General features: G+C 36.0%; 1 protein-coding gene across 10 annotated transcripts in view; it reads right to left on the bottom strand.

Annotated features, from left to right (window-relative positions):
* Positions 1–18,335, bottom strand: part of BIRC6 (baculoviral IAP repeat containing 6) — a 247,818-nt gene that overhangs the window by 140,359 nt on the left and 89,124 nt on the right. For 5 of the 10 annotated variants that reach the window (XR_010730270.1, XM_066266863.1, XM_066266861.1 and 2 more), the window contains exons 14-23: positions 17,428–17,559; positions 16,816–16,947; positions 13,967–14,145; positions 12,243–12,376; positions 11,248–11,409; positions 11,030–11,161; positions 10,266–10,363; positions 7,596–7,743; positions 6,672–6,805; positions 2,337–2,483 (exon numbers count right to left, since the gene is read on the bottom strand). Coding sequence is in view for 9 of the 10 variants with exons in the window: in XM_066266863.1 (XP_066122960.1) it covers positions 2,337–2,483; positions 6,672–6,805; positions 7,596–7,743; positions 10,266–10,363; positions 11,030–11,161; positions 11,248–11,409; positions 12,243–12,376; positions 13,967–14,145; positions 16,816–16,947; positions 17,428–17,559 (1,398 nt within the window). In the remaining variant the exon portion in view is untranslated. The remainder of the gene's footprint in view (positions 1–2,336; positions 2,484–6,671; positions 6,806–7,595; positions 7,744–10,265; positions 10,364–11,029; positions 11,162–11,247; positions 11,410–12,242; positions 12,377–13,966; positions 14,146–16,815; positions 16,948–17,427; positions 17,560–18,335) is intronic. The other 5 variants (XM_066266865.1, XM_066266864.1, XM_066266862.1 and 2 more) reach the window with 3 other exon arrangements.

Below are 18,335 nucleotides of genomic sequence, written 5' to 3'. Positions count from 1 at the left end.
CAACCCTAATGTTGAAAAGAGGGCAGGGCTTTGTCCTAACACTTAATAAAAATCCCTCTGCTAGTGGTAGTTTCAGTCTGAATGAAATACAGAGGTGATTGCTTATACAGGAATGGATTTTCTTTAGGAAGACAAAGAGTGGTTCCATGACTTCCTCTGCAGGAGAGAAAATGGTGGGCAATGTGAAGGAATACTTCTCTTTCTCAAACCTAATCTTTTATCTGTTTTTATTTTAATATATACAACAGAATACTACTCAGCCATAAAAGATGATATATTGCCATTTACGACAACATGGATGGACCTTGAGAACATAATATACTAAGTGAAATAAGGAAATTAGAAAAAGCTAGGAATTTTATGATTTCACATATGGGTGGGATATAAAAATGAGATTCATAGACAAAGATGAAAGTGAAGTGGTTACGGGGGGGGCAGTAAAGAGGGACAAAATATATGGTGACAGAAAATGATTTGACTTTGAGTGATGGGTACACAACACAATCAACAATTCAAATGCTATAAAAATATTTACCTAAAACCTATGTACTCTTACTGACCAATGTCACCTCATTAAATTTAATTTTCTAAAAAGTGGTTAAAAAAAAAAAAAAAAAAAGGTCAAAACTGATATAGGTCAATAATAGGACTAAAAATGAAAAAAATAGTTTTAAGCATTTCTGAAAGCATGACTTATTCAAACACATAAATTATCTTAAAATAAAAATCTTAGATACTTATTTTTATACTAGTTCCAAGACAGAGTCTAATTTATAAATAAGGAATTCTCTGAAAGTTCAATTTCATGTCATAGCATTGTCTATTCTTATATAAACATAAAAGTTTCTGCAAAATAACTATGATAGTCCAAGAAAACAAAAATAAATAAATTCTGACACTTCTGGCATCTCCATATAAAGAAACATTACTTTCTAATTTAATTTTAAATAACTACATAACACATGAATTTCACTTACTGGTTACTTCCACAGTTTGAAGATATAAGATGATTCTGGATAAAAACACACTCAAATAAAAAAAGCTAGTACGTTCCTTTTAAAATCTTTTGCCATTCTGAAGGCAAGAACAAGTTTAAATTTTTCATGACTTCCCATGCAAACTATTTTATTTTCTGTTAAAAGTATTGAAGAAAATGGCCCTGGCCGGTTGGCTCAGTGGTAGAGCGTCAGCCTGGCGTGCAGGAGTTCCGGGTTCGATTCCCGGCCAGGACACACAGAAGAAGCTCCCATCTGCTTCTCCACCCCTCCCCCTCTCCTTCCTCTCTGTCTCTCTCTTCCCCTCCCGCAGCCGAGGCTCCATTGGAGCAGAGTTGGCCTGGACGCTGAGAATGGCTCTGTGGCCTCTGCCTCAGGTGCTGGAATGGCTCTGGTTGCAACAGAGCAACGCCCCAGATGGGCAGAGCATCACCCCCTGGTGGGCATGCCAGGTGGGTCCTGGTCGGGCGCATGCGGGAGTCTGTCTGACTGCCTCCCCGTTTCCAGCTTCGGAAAAGTATTGAAGAAAATGAAGACATATACAAAATAATGAGACTTCTTATTGACTACTCATTTATTTTTTTATTTTTTATTTATTGATTGATTTGAGAGACAGAGAAAGGGAGAGAGAAAGACAGCATTGACATGTTGTTCCACCAATCTATGCATTCATTGGTTGATTCCTGTGTGTGCCCTGACCAGAGATATAAGCCACAACACTGGCATACCAGGACGACACACTAACCAACTGATCTAATTCAGACAGGGCTGATTATTAATTTAAAACATCAACAACAGTACATTTTCAACACATTCAAATACTAGTTCAAAAAAATAAAGTTGCTTTAAACTAGCTGAAAAAACAGTATCCCTCTTTAGACATCTCACCCTTCTCAAAGACTTTGTATCAAATATACTGGTAACTTCAATTGAAAGAAATAAAACAGTATGATGCCATACTACACACAGGACTGGCCATCTACTGATGATTACTGAAGCTGGGTAATAGAAATAAAGAGCCTACTGAACTCTTCCTCTTCTCTATTCTTTCATTGTATTTAATATTTACCAAACTAAAAAACTTCTAAAAATGCACACACATAAAAACAAAAGGATTTAAATTAGTGTACTAGAGGGTAAGAAAAAAAATTTCTATGAAGACCTAGAAAAGAATATAAAACTACTTTGATTTTTCTACAAAATGTCCCTTGTATTAATAAGTTTATATAACATGTCAGCAAAGGAACTTATACATATATTATTAAATACTCACATGTAACTTTATATTTATAACAGAGTATGATAGATAAAAGAATGTGTATAATAAAAGAAGGTATATACCAGTAAACGTACTTGCATCATCCCTTTCTATTCTGGTTCCATCACTAGTTGACACACAAGTAAAGTGTAGGGGTTCAACTTCTAGGAGTCCCGTGAGAGATGTGAAACTACCCTCGGCAGCTGTACAACTACTGACTTTTCCATTTCCTAATACAGAAAAGAGACAAGTTTTATAATATGTGAATTCATCATCTTTAAAAGACACAACAGTCATATTGAAAACTATAGTGCTACTCCAATTTTAATTAGAGATGTATAAACAAACACACAACCCTTACAGAGTGCTTCAGCAATGGACATGGCATTAGCAAAAGTCACAAACAGGGGGTACTAGTTTCCTTGCTACAAAAGCAGAGTTGCATAAAAGAAACTCAGTGGCCATTCACATTAACAAGAAACAATAACAAGTGATTTATATTTTAAATGAGGAAAACATAATAAACCAGCTACTTACAAAAGCTATTGCCAAATCTGTTAAGTGTGGATAAAATAAGAATATATTCTATGACATCAATTGTATAAATATGGCACTAATATAAACTAAAGAAACATTCCAAAGTATAAACAAGAGTAATTGTAAATGCCCCTTTATACTGTTTTTTATTATCAATTTTCTAGAATGAGGCATATTACTTTATAATCATTTACAACATTAGCAAATATAATAGTAAAAACAAAAATCACATGGCCACAACTATGTGACCAATACAACCACAGCTAGAAGACGGGATGGACGAACACAAAAGAATTAAGATTATAGATGGTATGGGGAAGAAAGGGTTATTTTTAGTACTTTCCAAGTTTTTGGAGTTAGCACTCCTTTAAGCAGAATTAACAGTTAAAGTAAAACAGAAACTCAACATGAAAAAAACAAGGAGATATAAAAACTGTTATCAACAACAACAGGACTAAATTAAAAGCAAGACTAAACTGCCATAATCTTGTTTTCCAGCCTCCAACTGATGCCCATCTCAAGGATGCACAGGGCCTGACACATGTTAAAAATACATTTATTGAACACTTAAAAAGGGATGTGTGAGATACAAGCGTAAAAGGACAGGCCCTAGTTCTCATAAAACATATATGCTGTTAGAGGTTACTATGTATTAAACAACTAATTATGCAATTGAAATCTTTTTAAGAAGTGCTATTTTTACTTAAGAGAAGTTCAAAGGAATAAGGGGAAATCAGTCTAAGGGGTAATAAAATAATTCCATAATGAAATGATGAGATTTATGGGAAGAATAAAAGATTTTTACATATTTATTCCACTGAGGCAGAAGACAGACAGAAGAAACGACATCTCTCTACTAGGAAGGAACATGGCACATTAGGGGAACTAAACGAACATATCAAACAAATGTGGCTAGAAGAATATTTTTAAATCTTAACACCAATCCTTGTATCTTTAAAATAATTAAGAACTCCAAAGAGCTTTCTTTTATGTTGGCTATATATTATATATATTAATATATATACTGCTACTTATCATAGCAGAAATTTTAAAGTGAGAAATTTTAAATATTAATTCATTTAGCAGTAATAAATTCATTAAATATAAAATAGCATACTTTGATGAAAAGTAACTGTCTTCTAAAATGAAAATAATGGAAAGAGTGGCAGTGTTTTATATTTTACAAATCTCTTTAAAATCTGGCATGTGGAGGGTAGTGGAATTTTATTGTCTCTGCATTTAATATGCTGCAATATGGTGTTTTTGTAGAAGTATCTGAAGAAAATTCAACCCAACACAAATGTGTAGCTCAAAAAGGAAGAAAGATTTAAATAGATTTACATATTCAAAAACTTCACAAGTGGCAGTTCTTTTAAAGATTAGTTGCCAAGTAATACTGATATCTGATCAGTGAACCTCTCAAACTCTATTGGACTAAGATTAATTGACCTATCCTTGTATCTTTTGTATTTCTAAAGAATCTTTTACCCATTATTTGAAAAATACTGGTTATCACTATATACAGATCTTCAAAATGTTTATATATTTCATTATAATATAACAGAAAATGACCCTAATATGATAACCAATCGGGAAAAAAGGCTTGTTAGGAAGCTGTCAAATTCACCCTGGAGCATTCATGTTTTCCAAAATCCTAATTTTTGCTTAAAAGTTTTATTTTTAATATTAACAACAAATGCGATCAATTGAATGGATACTGAAAGGCTTTTTCTATAAATCTGTAGACAAATACCAGCCAAATTACCAATAATTTGAATAATCACTTTGCATATAAAAAGGGTATTCCATGAAGTAAACAATTAGTATAGCTTTTAACTCAAACAACTGCATTAGCATGTTGCCTTGAAAAAGCCTTGATTAGTCAGTATGCGGCCTAAGTTTTTAATGCATACTTCCTGTCTCAGCATGGAATATTTAAGAGAAGCATACTCATGGGTTCAAAATTTAATAAAATTAACAATTTTCACTGCTTCATCAAGGACATTGGTAAGTGAAAGTGAAATTGGCATTAACTTTTTTACCTTTTTATTGATTTATTGGGGTGACATTTTTAATAAAATTATATGTTTCAGATGCACAATTCCATAATACATCATCTGTATATTGTATTATGTGTTCACCCCTTCAAGTCAAATCTCCTTCCACCACCATTTATCCCCTCCCTACCCTCTTCTACCTCCCCTTATGCCCATTTCCCTCTGATAATCACCATGCTGATATTTGTGTCTAGAAATTGGCATATTTTTTTATTCCAAGTGCCTACTGGAGAACATCATGCTTTGGGATAACTGTCAATGCAGTGAATAAAACAGTAACATCATTCTATCATGAAAACAGTTGACCCATGGACTCCACGAAAGGATCTCAGAAACTTTGAGGGAGTTCATGGATCACAGTGGCAAGGGAAAGAGAGCCAGATCATACAGACTATATATGCTGTATTACCGACTCTGAACTACAAAGTAATAAATATAAAAAATATTTTAAGGAGAGAAGTGATCAGGTATACATTCAAAAATGCTAATACTCGTGGCGATATGGAGAAAATATTAATGTGAGGCCAGAACAGATGCAGAAAAATTAATTAGAAAACTATTACTGTAGTCTAGGTTTAAGATAACCATTGTGGCTTGATCTATCATCATGTGATCATGGAAGGTAAAAGAGCAGGTAAATTAAAATTATACATTGATAGAAAAATAGATAGGATCTGGTAATAGCCTCAATGTAAAGGAATAGAAAGACGGAGGTATCAAGGATGACATTCAGATTTGTTTTCTGCCACTGATGCCATTAGCTGAGAAAAGCTGCACTGCAGAGGACTAATGGAGAGAAATAAAATGATGAGACATTGAGATGGAGACTCATATTATGTTATCTAAGTCCTTTCTCTTGAGTCTTCTATACTGAGTGTGGGTACTCTTGGCATACTGAACTGCCTGCTGGCTTGGCCTGAGCTTTATGGTCTTCTTCTTACACTCTCTCCATCACAGATTTCTCATTCTATCCTAAACTAAACAGAAGGTATCTATATATCTAGTTCTAACTTCTCCTCTGTGTTATACTCATAAATTAATGTGTTACTTAGATAGAGACTGATTGGCATGAAGTAGTCAGAGCCTAAATCATTAAAAAGAGACATACAAACAAGATCGAAAAAGTCATTAAAAAACAAAGAACAGAAAGTGTAATGTGATCACTTCCATTAAAAATGTTCAGAAACATGTAAAGCGAACAAGTCTAAATAACTAAACAATCTATTTACAATGGTAACCTAAAAGAGTAGAAAAGCTGGAATTGAAATATTTTATATTTCATTTATATTTCTATATTTGATTTTTCTCTTTTGTTTTTTTCACACTTCATGATTCACATTAAAATAAAGAAAGTGAGACTAATTTCTAAAATTTACTTATACAGGATGAGGCAAAAGTAGATTTACAGTTGTGAGTACACAAAACAGAGTTTATTCTTGTATTATTATTTATTATTGTATTATTTTCCATACTTTTGCCCCACCCTGTATTTAAGGTGGTAATTATCTTAACATGTGTAAAACTAAAGTTTCTAACATTTTGGTTTACTAGCAATACTTTCAGTAAGTTCAACAAGATGAAGTACTAAAGTTATATTGATATATAATGAAACATAAAAAACAAATTCATAACTCTTTCAAAATATCCTTAATATTGAGAGGTGAAGGTTAGAAATAAAGGAAAATGGTTTAATGATTCACACATGTTAGGTTCTAAATTTTAGATTTTAAAGATAAAATGTAGTAACTACAATCTATTAAATCTATGGTAGCTTAAATCCAAGATATAAAGTTCAGAAATTCCTTTAATAAAAGAAGTTACTACCTGAAAGGACATCCGATAAATCAATTTCATCTGATTGAACACCAATGCTGCTGTTGTATACATTTTTACAAGAAGAGCCACTCATCTCTAAATCAAAGAGGACTGGATCAAATGGTGAGCTATATAATCCATATCTGAAAAATAAAATAATGTCCTAACAATTTTCCTGTCAGCCATCTAATTAACAAATTATTTATTTAGTTTTAAAAGAAGTGCATAAGGAGGCGCTAACCAGATTTAACCCATTAAATTCAGCAAATCTCAACTGTGTTCCCTGTAAACCTGTATTCCAAAAGACATGGTCCAGAGCTTCAACAACTGATTGCAATAAGCTGGAAGCTGATAAACCCAAACTGAATCATCTGCATGGAAGACATGAGGCAGCCCTCCCTCACCTCAGTCAACTACATTACCCAGCAGAAAGTACAAAGGATCTGAATAAAATATCTTGAAAATTAAGATTTCCAATTTTAAAAGATTACAAAACCATTGAGTTCAATAAAAGACTACATCAAATACCGAAGATCAGGTAAGAACTCTATTATGTTTAAGTTTCAGATAACCAGCAGATAAAGAATACTAATTAAGGGCTATAAATGACTTATATAATTCCATCTACAAAGTTTTAACAATAGAGAAACAAATTACCTAAATCCTTCTTCCACTAGCAAGAAATAGAACATTTAAGTATTTTAATATAATTAGCCCTGTGAATAACAATCTTCAGGACTTCAGGAATCATTTCAGAAAAAAAGGGAAAAAAAGAACCTTAGGCTAATATCATGTGGGAAAAGGTTAGGCATAAATTAAATATAATTTTGTAAAAAAAACAATCGTTTTTAAGCAGATACATATAACAGTACTGTGCAAAGGAGGTACCGTGTCCAGAAAGGCCCATTATTAGTCACTACCCATATAAAATACCTCGTCTGAAGTAAAGCCTCCATTGGCGTGAGCCTATCCTGTAACTTTCTAGACACAGCGGTGAGCAGAGACGCACAGGCCGTACTACACCCAGCCAAATCTTCATCTTTCACATAATTCAGTAAGACAAAATACCAATAGACAGAACCTGAAAACAAAACAAAAAAATCAATGTTTCTTTTCATTATTTTTCTCTGACAAAGAAAACATCGTTTACATATTTATCATTGTGTTCCCTTTTCCTAGAAAGGCTTTCTTATAACTTGCAATTTACAAAGAAGGACCAACTTTCTTAAATGACTCTAAGAGAATACTAACAGAGAATTTCAAACATATTTTTGGAGAAGTGTATCAGGCTAACTAGTCATTTAGGTTTTCAGTAACGTGAGATGACCATGAGGGACATTTTAGAATGGCTGGAAAAGTGGAAAGATGTCAGGGTCTTCAAGCCATCCATCCTGAAACACTGTTCCTTTGCACTAAAACTTTCAAAAATAATAAATACACCATAGCAAGTAAATGGAATATAATTATTCTATATGGCCAGTTACATGTAGACCAACATGGCTTCAAAGATGATGATGACAATGTATTTTAAAACTCTACTTTTATAAAATTGTAAATGATCACACACCAAAATTTAAGCATCCTACCTCTAAGGCTGTTGTCAACAAACTATTTTAAACACAGAAGACTATTAAAGTGATCACCTATGTCCAAAACATCCTATTCTATATAACATAAAGTTAAGAGTTTTACCAACTGTATGTTCAAGGTAAATTTAAACACACTCTTCATCTAAAGCAGGGGTCCCCAAACTTTTTATACAGGGGGCCAGTTCACTGTCCCTCAGACCGTTGGAGGGCAGGACTATAAAAAAAACTATGAACAAATCCCTATGCACACTGCACATATTTTAAAGTAAAAAAACAAAACGGGGCCCTGGCCGGTTGGCTCGGTGGTAGAGCGTCAGCCTGGTGTGCGGGGGACCCAGGTTCCATTCCCAGCCAGGGCACATAGGAGAAGCGCCCATTTGCTTCTCTACCCCTCCCCCTTCCTCTCTGTTTCTCTCTTCCCCTCCCGCAGCCAAGGCTCCATTGGAGCAAAGATGGCCCGGGCGCTGGGGATGGCTCCTTGGCCTCTGCCCCAGGCTCTAGAGTGGCTCTGGTTGCAGCAGAGCGACGTCCCGGAGGGGCAGAGCATAGCCCCCTGGTGGGCAGAGCATCACCCCTGGTGGGCGTGCCGGGTGGATCCCGGTCGGGTGTATGCGGGAGTCTGTCTGTGTCACCCCGTTTCCAGCTTCAGAAAAATACAAAAAAAAAAAAAAAAGGGAACAAATAAAATATTTAAAATAAAGAACAAGTAAATTTAAATCAACAAACTGACCAGTATTTCAATGGGAACTACGGGCCTGTGCTCCTCTCACTGACCACCAATGAAAGAGGTGCCCCTTCCGGAAGTGCAGTGGGGGCCGGATAAATGGCCTCAGGGGGCCGCATGTGGCCCGCGGGCCGTAGTTTGGGGACCCCTAATCTAAAGTAAGAAATTGACAGGCCCTGGCCAGTTGGTTCAGCGGTAGAGCGTCGGCCTGGCGTGCGGGGGACCCGGGTTCGATTCCCGGCCAGGGCACATAGGAGAAGCACCCATTTGCTTCTCCACCCCCAACCCCTCCTTCCTCTCTGTCTCTCTCTTCCCCTCCTGCAGCCAAGGCTCCATTGGAGCAAAGATGGCCTGGGCGCTGGGGATGGCTCCTTGGCCTCTGCCCCAGGCGCTAGAGTGGCTCTGGTCATGGCAGAGCGACGCCCCCCGGAGGGGCAGAGCATCCCCCCAGGTGGGCAGAGCATTGCCCCTGGTGGGTGTGCCGGGTGGATCCCAGTCGGGCGCATGCGGGAGTCTGTCTGACTATCTCTCCCCGTTTCCAGCTTCAGAAAAATACAAAAAAAAAAAAAAAAAAAAAGAAATTGACAAAATACCCATTTACTGAATAACTTTAAGAAAGGTTTTTTTCTGGTATAACATAAAGATCAAATCCTTGTGAAACATACTCATCTCAATGAGGTAACATGTTATTTATAAAACAAAAGAGACATGTCTACAAAAAGACATCAGGTTTAAAAAGTAAGTATCTTTTCACAATAACATAAAACGGCAAAAGACATTTAAAAATTGTTTTAATCTTCATTACTTATATATATGCTACCTTTCTCAATTCCTATTTGATAACTACATTCATTCTTGAATGACATTTTCACACTCTTCAGGTGTCCCTTTTAGAAAATTCCAGCTGACCACAGTCCCTACCAATCACACACCAAATATGCATGGACCATTTTACTTATGTCATTTCCCTGGTTATTTTACTAGCATTTTAACTGGTAATATCTGATCTATAGTAAGTAAACAACAAACTACTCAATGATATTAATGAAATACAAAAAATGTATAAATTCAGATGACACGGTATTTATACTTAACTCTCCCACTTTTTCCCTGCAATATTACTGAACAGAGTACCTGCTCACCAAATTAAAACACAGTAGCCCCTTAAAAAAAAGACAAGCTACAGAAAAAAATGAAAATAAGAGACAAAAAGTTAGTAAATAATCCTAAATATATTGTGAAATGTTTCCTATGACTACAGTTATTAGTGATTAAACTAATTCCACATACCACCAGTTGCAGCTGCAGGTAAAAATGACATATTATCAAGTAGAGCCTTCAACAGAACAGATCCAAATCCTGGTTGACATGGGTCACATTTGCCATTACTGAAAATTTTTAAAAGAAAAAATTTAAATGCATAGATACTCAAGGTCTAAATTCAACCGAAAAATGGTCAAGTTCTTATAAAAATCTTCAAAATTTATTCACACTGATCAGAAGGAAAATCTGTCATAAATCTCTACAGACATGAAAAAAAATAATAGGGACTAAGGGTCTATGTAACTTTTCTTTGCATTAAATAATTTTTTTTATCAAAAGGACTTGACAAGCAGGTACAGGCAATATTGACTATTACTAGCTTTTAAACACTATTACTAGTTTGAGACTCATGGTCTAGGGAAAATGACCTGGCCAATAATACAAACAAGCCTGGTAAGACTGGCACATAACAGGGACAAGGCCTCAGATGAAGGATTCAAAGACCACAAGGGATAAGAGTGAAGGTGGGGGAACAGTTCCTCTTACCAAACTCCCTAAACTGCTACTAATCAGCAGAAAAGCCGATTTGTTAGTAGAATTATTTAACATGACATTTTCCTTAAAAATCCAAAATTCTTTCTTTGAATCTCAATAACTCTCATTAAATTTTTCAAATTCACTTAAGTTGTTCATACATTTAACAAGGATCATATTACACTAGAGATAAGGCATCACCTGCTAAACTGCAGGTGTACCTACAAAGTATACTTTCAAATAAAAAAACCACCAACCTAATGCACAAGGCTAGAAATCGGGCACACTTATGGGCTATGCTTCGTCCTGCCTCAAAGAAGCAAACACGTACAATATCTGAGAGACATTTTCGTGCTTTTGAAAGCAGGCTGTCATTTCCTTCCTTTGAGCTGCAAAACAATAGCCAACAGTTGAACTTACAACCATAACATCCAAAGGGCAATCATCGCTGGTAAGTAAAATCTTAATTACTAACCTTCCAGGCCCATTTGAATGTACTCCTGCTAACCAACAAAGAGTATCCAGCACAAGGCTCTGGGCATGTTCTGTGATTTGGCCATCATCTGCTTTTCTACAAAGGGTATTCAGAAGCTTTTCATGAAATTCTGAAAATTGTAACATGGCACATCGTTGCACTCTACGAAAAAGAAAATATAAATACATTAACAACCAAACTGAAACAGACTGAAGCTATCTCAGCCTGGCTGGTAATATGTTTCATTTTAAATCATGAACTTTACTTTTTTTTTTTTTTTTTTTTTGTGAGAGTGACAGAGAGAGGGACAGACAGACAGGAAGGGAAAGAGATGAGAAGCATCAATTCTCCATTACCATACCTTAGTTGTTCATTGATTGCTTTCTCATATGTGTCTTGACCCAGGGAGAAAGGGGGCTACAGCAGAGCGAGAGACCCCTTGCTCAAGCCAGCAACCCCACGCTCAAGCCAGATGAGCCTGTGCTCAAGCTGGTGAACTCGAGTTTCAAACCTGTGTACTCTACATCCCAGGCTGATGCTTTATCCACTGCGCCACCACCTGGTCAGGCTCATGAATTTTACAATTTTTTTTAAAAAGCATTTGTGAACTAAATATTAAAATAGAATGTCAGTCTCTGGATTTAATGTTATGGTATTAAAAAGTTAAAAATAGTATATAAACATACTTGGTTTGCAGAAAGTTCTTTTAAAAATGAAGTTTATAATGTATTATGCTTATATAAAAAATGACTAAAATTTCAAATTAGTATATTTCTTTCCTCATGCTACAAATATTGTATTACTGGTATATACCAGGCAGTATACAGACACCAAAGTTAAACCAATAAAATAGGAAGACAAGTCATGCAAGTCATACTCTTTTATAAGTTCTTAATAAGAGAAATGGAAGTAAAGTTAGATTTTAAAATATTGTGTGTTAGTATGTTTATTGCAATTCTCCCTTTTTATCTAAGAGGAAAAGTAAATGAAGTTACCTTTCCTTAGAAATCGAAGTTTTCTTAAATCTTCGAATTGTGACTGAGACCTCTTGCAGTAAGTCACAGCCCCGGAGGTTTTCAGATTTACGAGTGCCACTTGTATTTTCATTCTTAGAATTAGATGATTTTTCCTAAATATTCAACAATAAATAATTGAAAGACCAAAGGATACTAAAAGCATTTACTATTAAAATTTTCAAATAAAAAAAATAACTAAATTATGACTATGAAAACATAAATCTCTAAGTAAAATGATAACTTTAATCATATAGTCAGCAAATTAATTTTCCACAGAATTTAGAAGAAAATAAAGATAATAATTAAAGTTAATAATCCAATAATTAAAGATTACAAAGCTAATATCCTGAATCCAAGTCCCAGCAACAACACTAAGAAACTCTATGGGCCCTGATCGGTTGGCTCAGTGGTACAGCATCAGCTCGGCGTGTGGATGTCTGCGGTTCGATTCCCAATCAAGGCAAACAAGGAGAAACAATTATGTATCTGATTCTCTACCCCTCTCTGCCCTTCTCCTCCTGCAGCCATAAATAGATTGGTTCTAGCGAGTTGGCCTCAGGCACTGACGATGGCCCCTTGGCTTCTGCCTCAGGAGCTAAAGGATGGCTCCATTGCTGAGCAGAGCAACAGCCCCAAAATGGGCAGAGCATTACCCCCAGTGGGTTTGCTAGGTGGATCCTGGCAGGGGTGCATGCAGGAGTCTGACTCTCTGCCTCCCCTCCTCTAATAAATACACTGCTCAAAAAATTAGGGGATATTTCAAAATGAATATGAAATGATAAAAAAAAGCAGCATAAAAAAAGCAGCATTTGATTGTTTTAAAACAAGAACATCAGAAAAGCAAATGACAAGTCAAAGAAAATTGTTCAATTATTCAAATGAGATGCAAAACCAACTTTTATTTCACTGGTGAAAATGCGCTATACAAAAGGCTGAAAGTACTAGAATATCTGCATGTTCCCTAGTCCCCTAATTTTTGTGAGCAGTGTATGTGTGTATAGATAAGATAGATAGATAGATAGATAAATGAAGCTCTATGATATGCCAGCTCCCCAATCTCACTTTCTATATGAAAAATGGAGATAACAGTAACACCTGCTCTGCCTACCTCAGTGTTATTCTGAGGACTAAATCAGATAAAGAACACTGAAGTCCTTGAAAAACTAGAAGATCTATATAAATATGATTAGTGCTACCGATATTACCACTGTTGTTTATGAATAATGATGACTGAGAAACGAAATCACCAGGCCTCAAGAAAATTCAAGGTCAGACAATTATGAAGAGACTAAATGGTACACAGCTAGATGCAGAAAAATCAACCATGAAATTTACGATTTAGCTCTAAAATCACTTCCAAACTTCTCTTCCGGCATACTCCCAAATATTAAGCAAAAAAAAAATTGGTAAGTTACTACTAACGACACAAAAACAAACTCTCACACCTAAGAATATAAGTATTATGACCTAAAATAATTATAAAGAGAAGTATCTGCTAACAATTACTCTGTACTGAATACACCTTATGTTACAGTTTACTTTTAAAGTTATTCCAAATACTTTTTAATATTTTTTAAGTCACTGTAAAGAAAAAACTACTGTCTACTGAAAAAAAGAGTCATACCATTTCCAGTAGTATGTTAAATCTCATCCACAATGTTTAAAACAGAATAGTTATAGTACAAAATAGCACTGTTTCATACCTTGCCTGCTGCAACTTTTGCCAAGAGTGAAGCAAGTGAATAACCCTTGTTACTCTGGTGTTTCAGGGATGGGAGTCTTACTACAGGACGCATACCGCCATTACAGATCTCATCTGTTCCTCTTTCGTTCACCGCCTTCACATGGATTAAAAACGAACGGTACTTCCCTCCTGCCATACCTAGAGGAGCAGCATAAAATGGGATATGCTAAATCACCAAAACAGCAAACTTTTATTTTCAAAGAGCAAGTTAAAAAATTAACTCCACAAAAGAAAACAAACACACCTGTTCAGAATTATTTCAAATTGTACTGTTTGAGTATAATATAGTTGAGTACCTTATGTTGGTAGCAAAAGAACAAAAAGCACATGAGTTACATGAATAGCATAAGACAGACAATTTTGAATAACTGTTATAAAATTTGGCATATTTCCCCCAACAAAATTATTCATTTAATAACATAAATTTTTGTGAACTACAGGAAAGCACAAAGAAAAAACTATTACTAAGGCACCACTCATAAGTGTATCTACCCAGTCTTTCTTGCTTCCATGCACACACACATACAGGTAAGTAGTCCAGTATTCACACTTGGAAAAGTACAGGCTTTGGAGTCACTACCTGGGTTTGAATGACTCTGCCATTCATAAAGCATATGAAAAATTAAGCTCTCGGCCCTGGCCAGTTGGCTCAGTGGTAGAGCGTCGGCCTGGCGTGCAGAAGTCCTGGGTTCGATTCCCGGCCAGGACACACAGGAGAAGCGCCCATCTGCTTCTCCACCCCTCCCCCTCTCCTTCCTCTCTGTCTCTCTCTTCCCCGCCTGCAGCCAAGGCTCCACTGAAGCAAAGTTGGACCGGCGCTGAGGATGGCTCTGTGGCCTATGCCTCAGATGCTAGAATAGAATGGCTCTGGTTGCAACAGAGCATCGCCCCCTGGTGGGCATGCCGGGTGGATCCTGGTCGGGCACATACGGGAGTCTGTCTGACTGCCTCTCCGTTTCCAATTTCAGAAAAATACCAAAAAAAAACCTCTCCACGGTTCAGTTCCTTCAAATGTGAAGTGAGCAAGAGTAATAGCACCAACCTCAGAGATAACGAAAACACTTAAAACTGCATGGATAACAGGCCCTGGCCGGTTGGCTCAGCGGTGGAGCGTCGGCCTGGCGTGCGGGGGACCCAGGTTCGATTCCCGGCCAGGGCACATGGGAGAAGCGCCCATTTGCTTCCGCCCCGCCCCCCTCCTTCCTCTCTGTCTCTCTCTTCCCCTCCCGCAGCCGAGGCTCCATTGGAGCGGGGATGGCCCGGGCGCTGGGGATGGCTCCTTGGCCTCTTCCCCAGGCGCTGGAGTGGCTCTGGTCGCGGCAGAGCGACGCCCAGGAGGGGTAGAACATCGCCCCCTGGTGGGCAGAGCTTCGCCCCTGGTGGGCGTGCCGGGTGGATCCCGGTCGGGCGCATGTGGGAGTCTGTCTGACTGTCTCTCCCCGTTTCCAGCTTCAGAAAAATACAGAAAAAAAACAACAAAAAACCAAAAAAACTGCATGGATCACATTAATACGCTCACCAGCAACCCATCAACCTATTGCTATATCAATAGGTATTACCGTAAGTCTTCCTGTAATTACAAAAGCTACCTTTGTTGTTTCCCACTGATCTGCCTGCTACTGTGCTGGCACTGCACCATTATTACCCTCTTCTTATTACTGCATTACTTTCTGACAACACTCACCCTCTCTATCTTCTTTTTCCAAATTTGACTCACATCATCCTTTTATTGTTGCGCAAAAATTTAGCAATCATTTTCCCCAAAGATTTTTGGGATGAATTTGATGAGAAAAATAATAATTTTTAGTAAATTCCAGGAAATTATATGTCGTGTATTGCATGCTCCATTTTATCAGGGCCAACATTTTTATTTTTATTTAAAAATTTAAGTTTCACACTTTCATTCAACAAAACTAACCTATATTCTCAGCAATCTGAGAGAAGAGATTTTATTAATTTTGCTCATTACTGTATCCCAGTATGTGGTCTAACACATCATAGGGTATCATAAACTTAATGAATCATGAGATACAGTCAAGAGAATATATTAAAGTGTGTGTGTGTGTATGTGTGTATCATATCTGCAACTAAGGTAAATCTGTGAATATGAACAAACATTATGAAGGGAATACACACAAAATAAAATAGTTATTTACGTGGTCAGATATTTTCTTGGTTTGGGAAAAGATCTTCAATCCCACTCCACCTCCACATTTATTATACTTTAATAGTAGAGCAAAGTGTTTTGTTTGTTGGCTTTATTGATTCACCCCTGACATACAGAAGCTAAAATAAAAGTCCTACTATTGCAGTATCTATTATTTATAAAATTGCCTATTGTTTTAAAATATACATTTATTAGAATTTGTGATAATCAAATCATTACATCTGAAACTATTCAAAACTGTTCTACAAAAACATCTTAAGAGAAGGTATTATAACAATACACATGCCAGAGTCACAGAACTCAACATTGATGGAAAAGATAAACATGGCAGAACATGATATCTGGTTACTTGAAACAGCTTTGTTAAGTCACACTTAAGTCACCCAGTGATCACTTTACACTTTTTCAAAAACCACTAAAGACCTCCACAACAAAGAACATAGGATCAGAATATAAAATACAGTCATTTACAAGACGAAATGACCTCAGCTACCAGAAAACTGAAAGAACGGCTAATGAAACGCCAAACAAAACGCCAAACGCCAAATCTGATCTCTTACTTTTCTGAGATCAGATTTTTTGTTCATTTAGTTATACAATTTGTACTATTTATTTGACTTTGGTAAAATATGTTACTTTACCTTTAACAAGTTTGGGACTTGTTAATGTCAACATCCCAGCATGCCCTGACAGATCAAGGCCACTAGCAAGCCACACTGGCCCACATAAAATATCTTCCTTATGATCTTCTAAAAATGGACATAACCTAAGACCTAAAAAGAAAAATACAAATTTTTTTAAATTAGTTGATAATTTAAAATGTAATATTTGATAAACAAATACCCACCCTATTTATAAATACTATCACCACACAAAATACCATATTTAGAATGTGTTCAAATCAGAATACACTATCATGCTAAGAAACTATATCAATTATCTGATATATTATGGTATTTTCCATTCTCATTTTATTTATGTTCACCTTGACTTAAAAATAATAATAAAACCATGACATAATTTCAAATCCCAAGACAGTAAAAAACAAGAATGCAAATATTAGCACAGCTGTGTTCACAAAGACGAGCTCAAAATTAAAGCATTATTGCCAAAGCAGAATTATAGGTTATTTTTTAATCATGTTCTTAAAACCAAGTTTTTGCAGGCCACAAAGGAAATCTTTGCCCAACATGATGCATTCGGATCACTACTCCTTTTACTGTCATGGACAACAGCTCTATAATTTAACTCACAGTGTGATTCCTCTACATCCATGTGCTGCATTTCTTCATTCAAATCAACCACGGATGGTTTCCCATTTTGTTCCACTTCAATGTTAAGAGCTGGAGACAAAGGAAAGGTGATCTGTCTATCTACTGCTGTTTCTAGAGGATAAAAATATTAGTAAACTTAATTTTACTTAATATCAATGATTTATGTGCCTAAAATTCTAAAATTTTCTGTTAAACTAGGAACTGTTGTGATTTTCATCACAAACACTATAAACTGGTTGCCAGGAAGAAGAAAATTAGATTCAATTAATTATTTTATATACTCCTCTCTTTTAATGGTAGTAAAATATTCACCTTAAGAATTTGCTGGCAACTGAACTAAAAGGTCCTACCTTGGGCTGCAGTGTACAAGCACCTGCAGAATTTTAAAAATAACAATGCTGAAGTCCTAAATCCAATTAAGTCAATCTATTATGTTTCAAAAGGAGACACACACACACAAATTCACACATATATACACAAACACAACATATACATACAAACACACAAGTGTATTTTCGAAATAGGAAACTTCTCAACTTTCAATGTTTTTAATCCCCTGGATGAAGTAGCCACTCTATTCTGAAATTACCCCATGCTTTTTCAATTAGCCTATTAAGGAGAAAACACTGAGAAGTAACATCTGGTTCCCAATATGCTAAATGTGTACAATCTATTTTAATAATTCAATATATCAAATTCTGAACTTGTAAGAAAGATGAAAAGGTGGGTAAATTTCTAGCATTATATGAAAGGTTGGGTTTCACCATAATAAAAGAATATTTTCCCAATCAAGTTTCTTCTTAAGAAGAATAATGCTTTATGTCTGGTAATGCTAAAAGTGAAACTAATCCACAATGGAACTAATTACATTTCCCAAAAAAGCAAAA

The sequence above is a fragment of the Saccopteryx bilineata genome, chromosome 3 (genome assembly GCF_036850765.1).
Source record: "Saccopteryx bilineata isolate mSacBil1 chromosome 3, mSacBil1_pri_phased_curated, whole genome shotgun sequence".
Lineage (NCBI taxonomy): Eukaryota > Metazoa > Chordata > Mammalia > Chiroptera > Emballonuridae > Saccopteryx > Saccopteryx bilineata.
The sequence above is the reverse complement of the archived record's forward strand: the minus strand, read 5'-3'. Positions and strand labels throughout refer to the sequence as shown.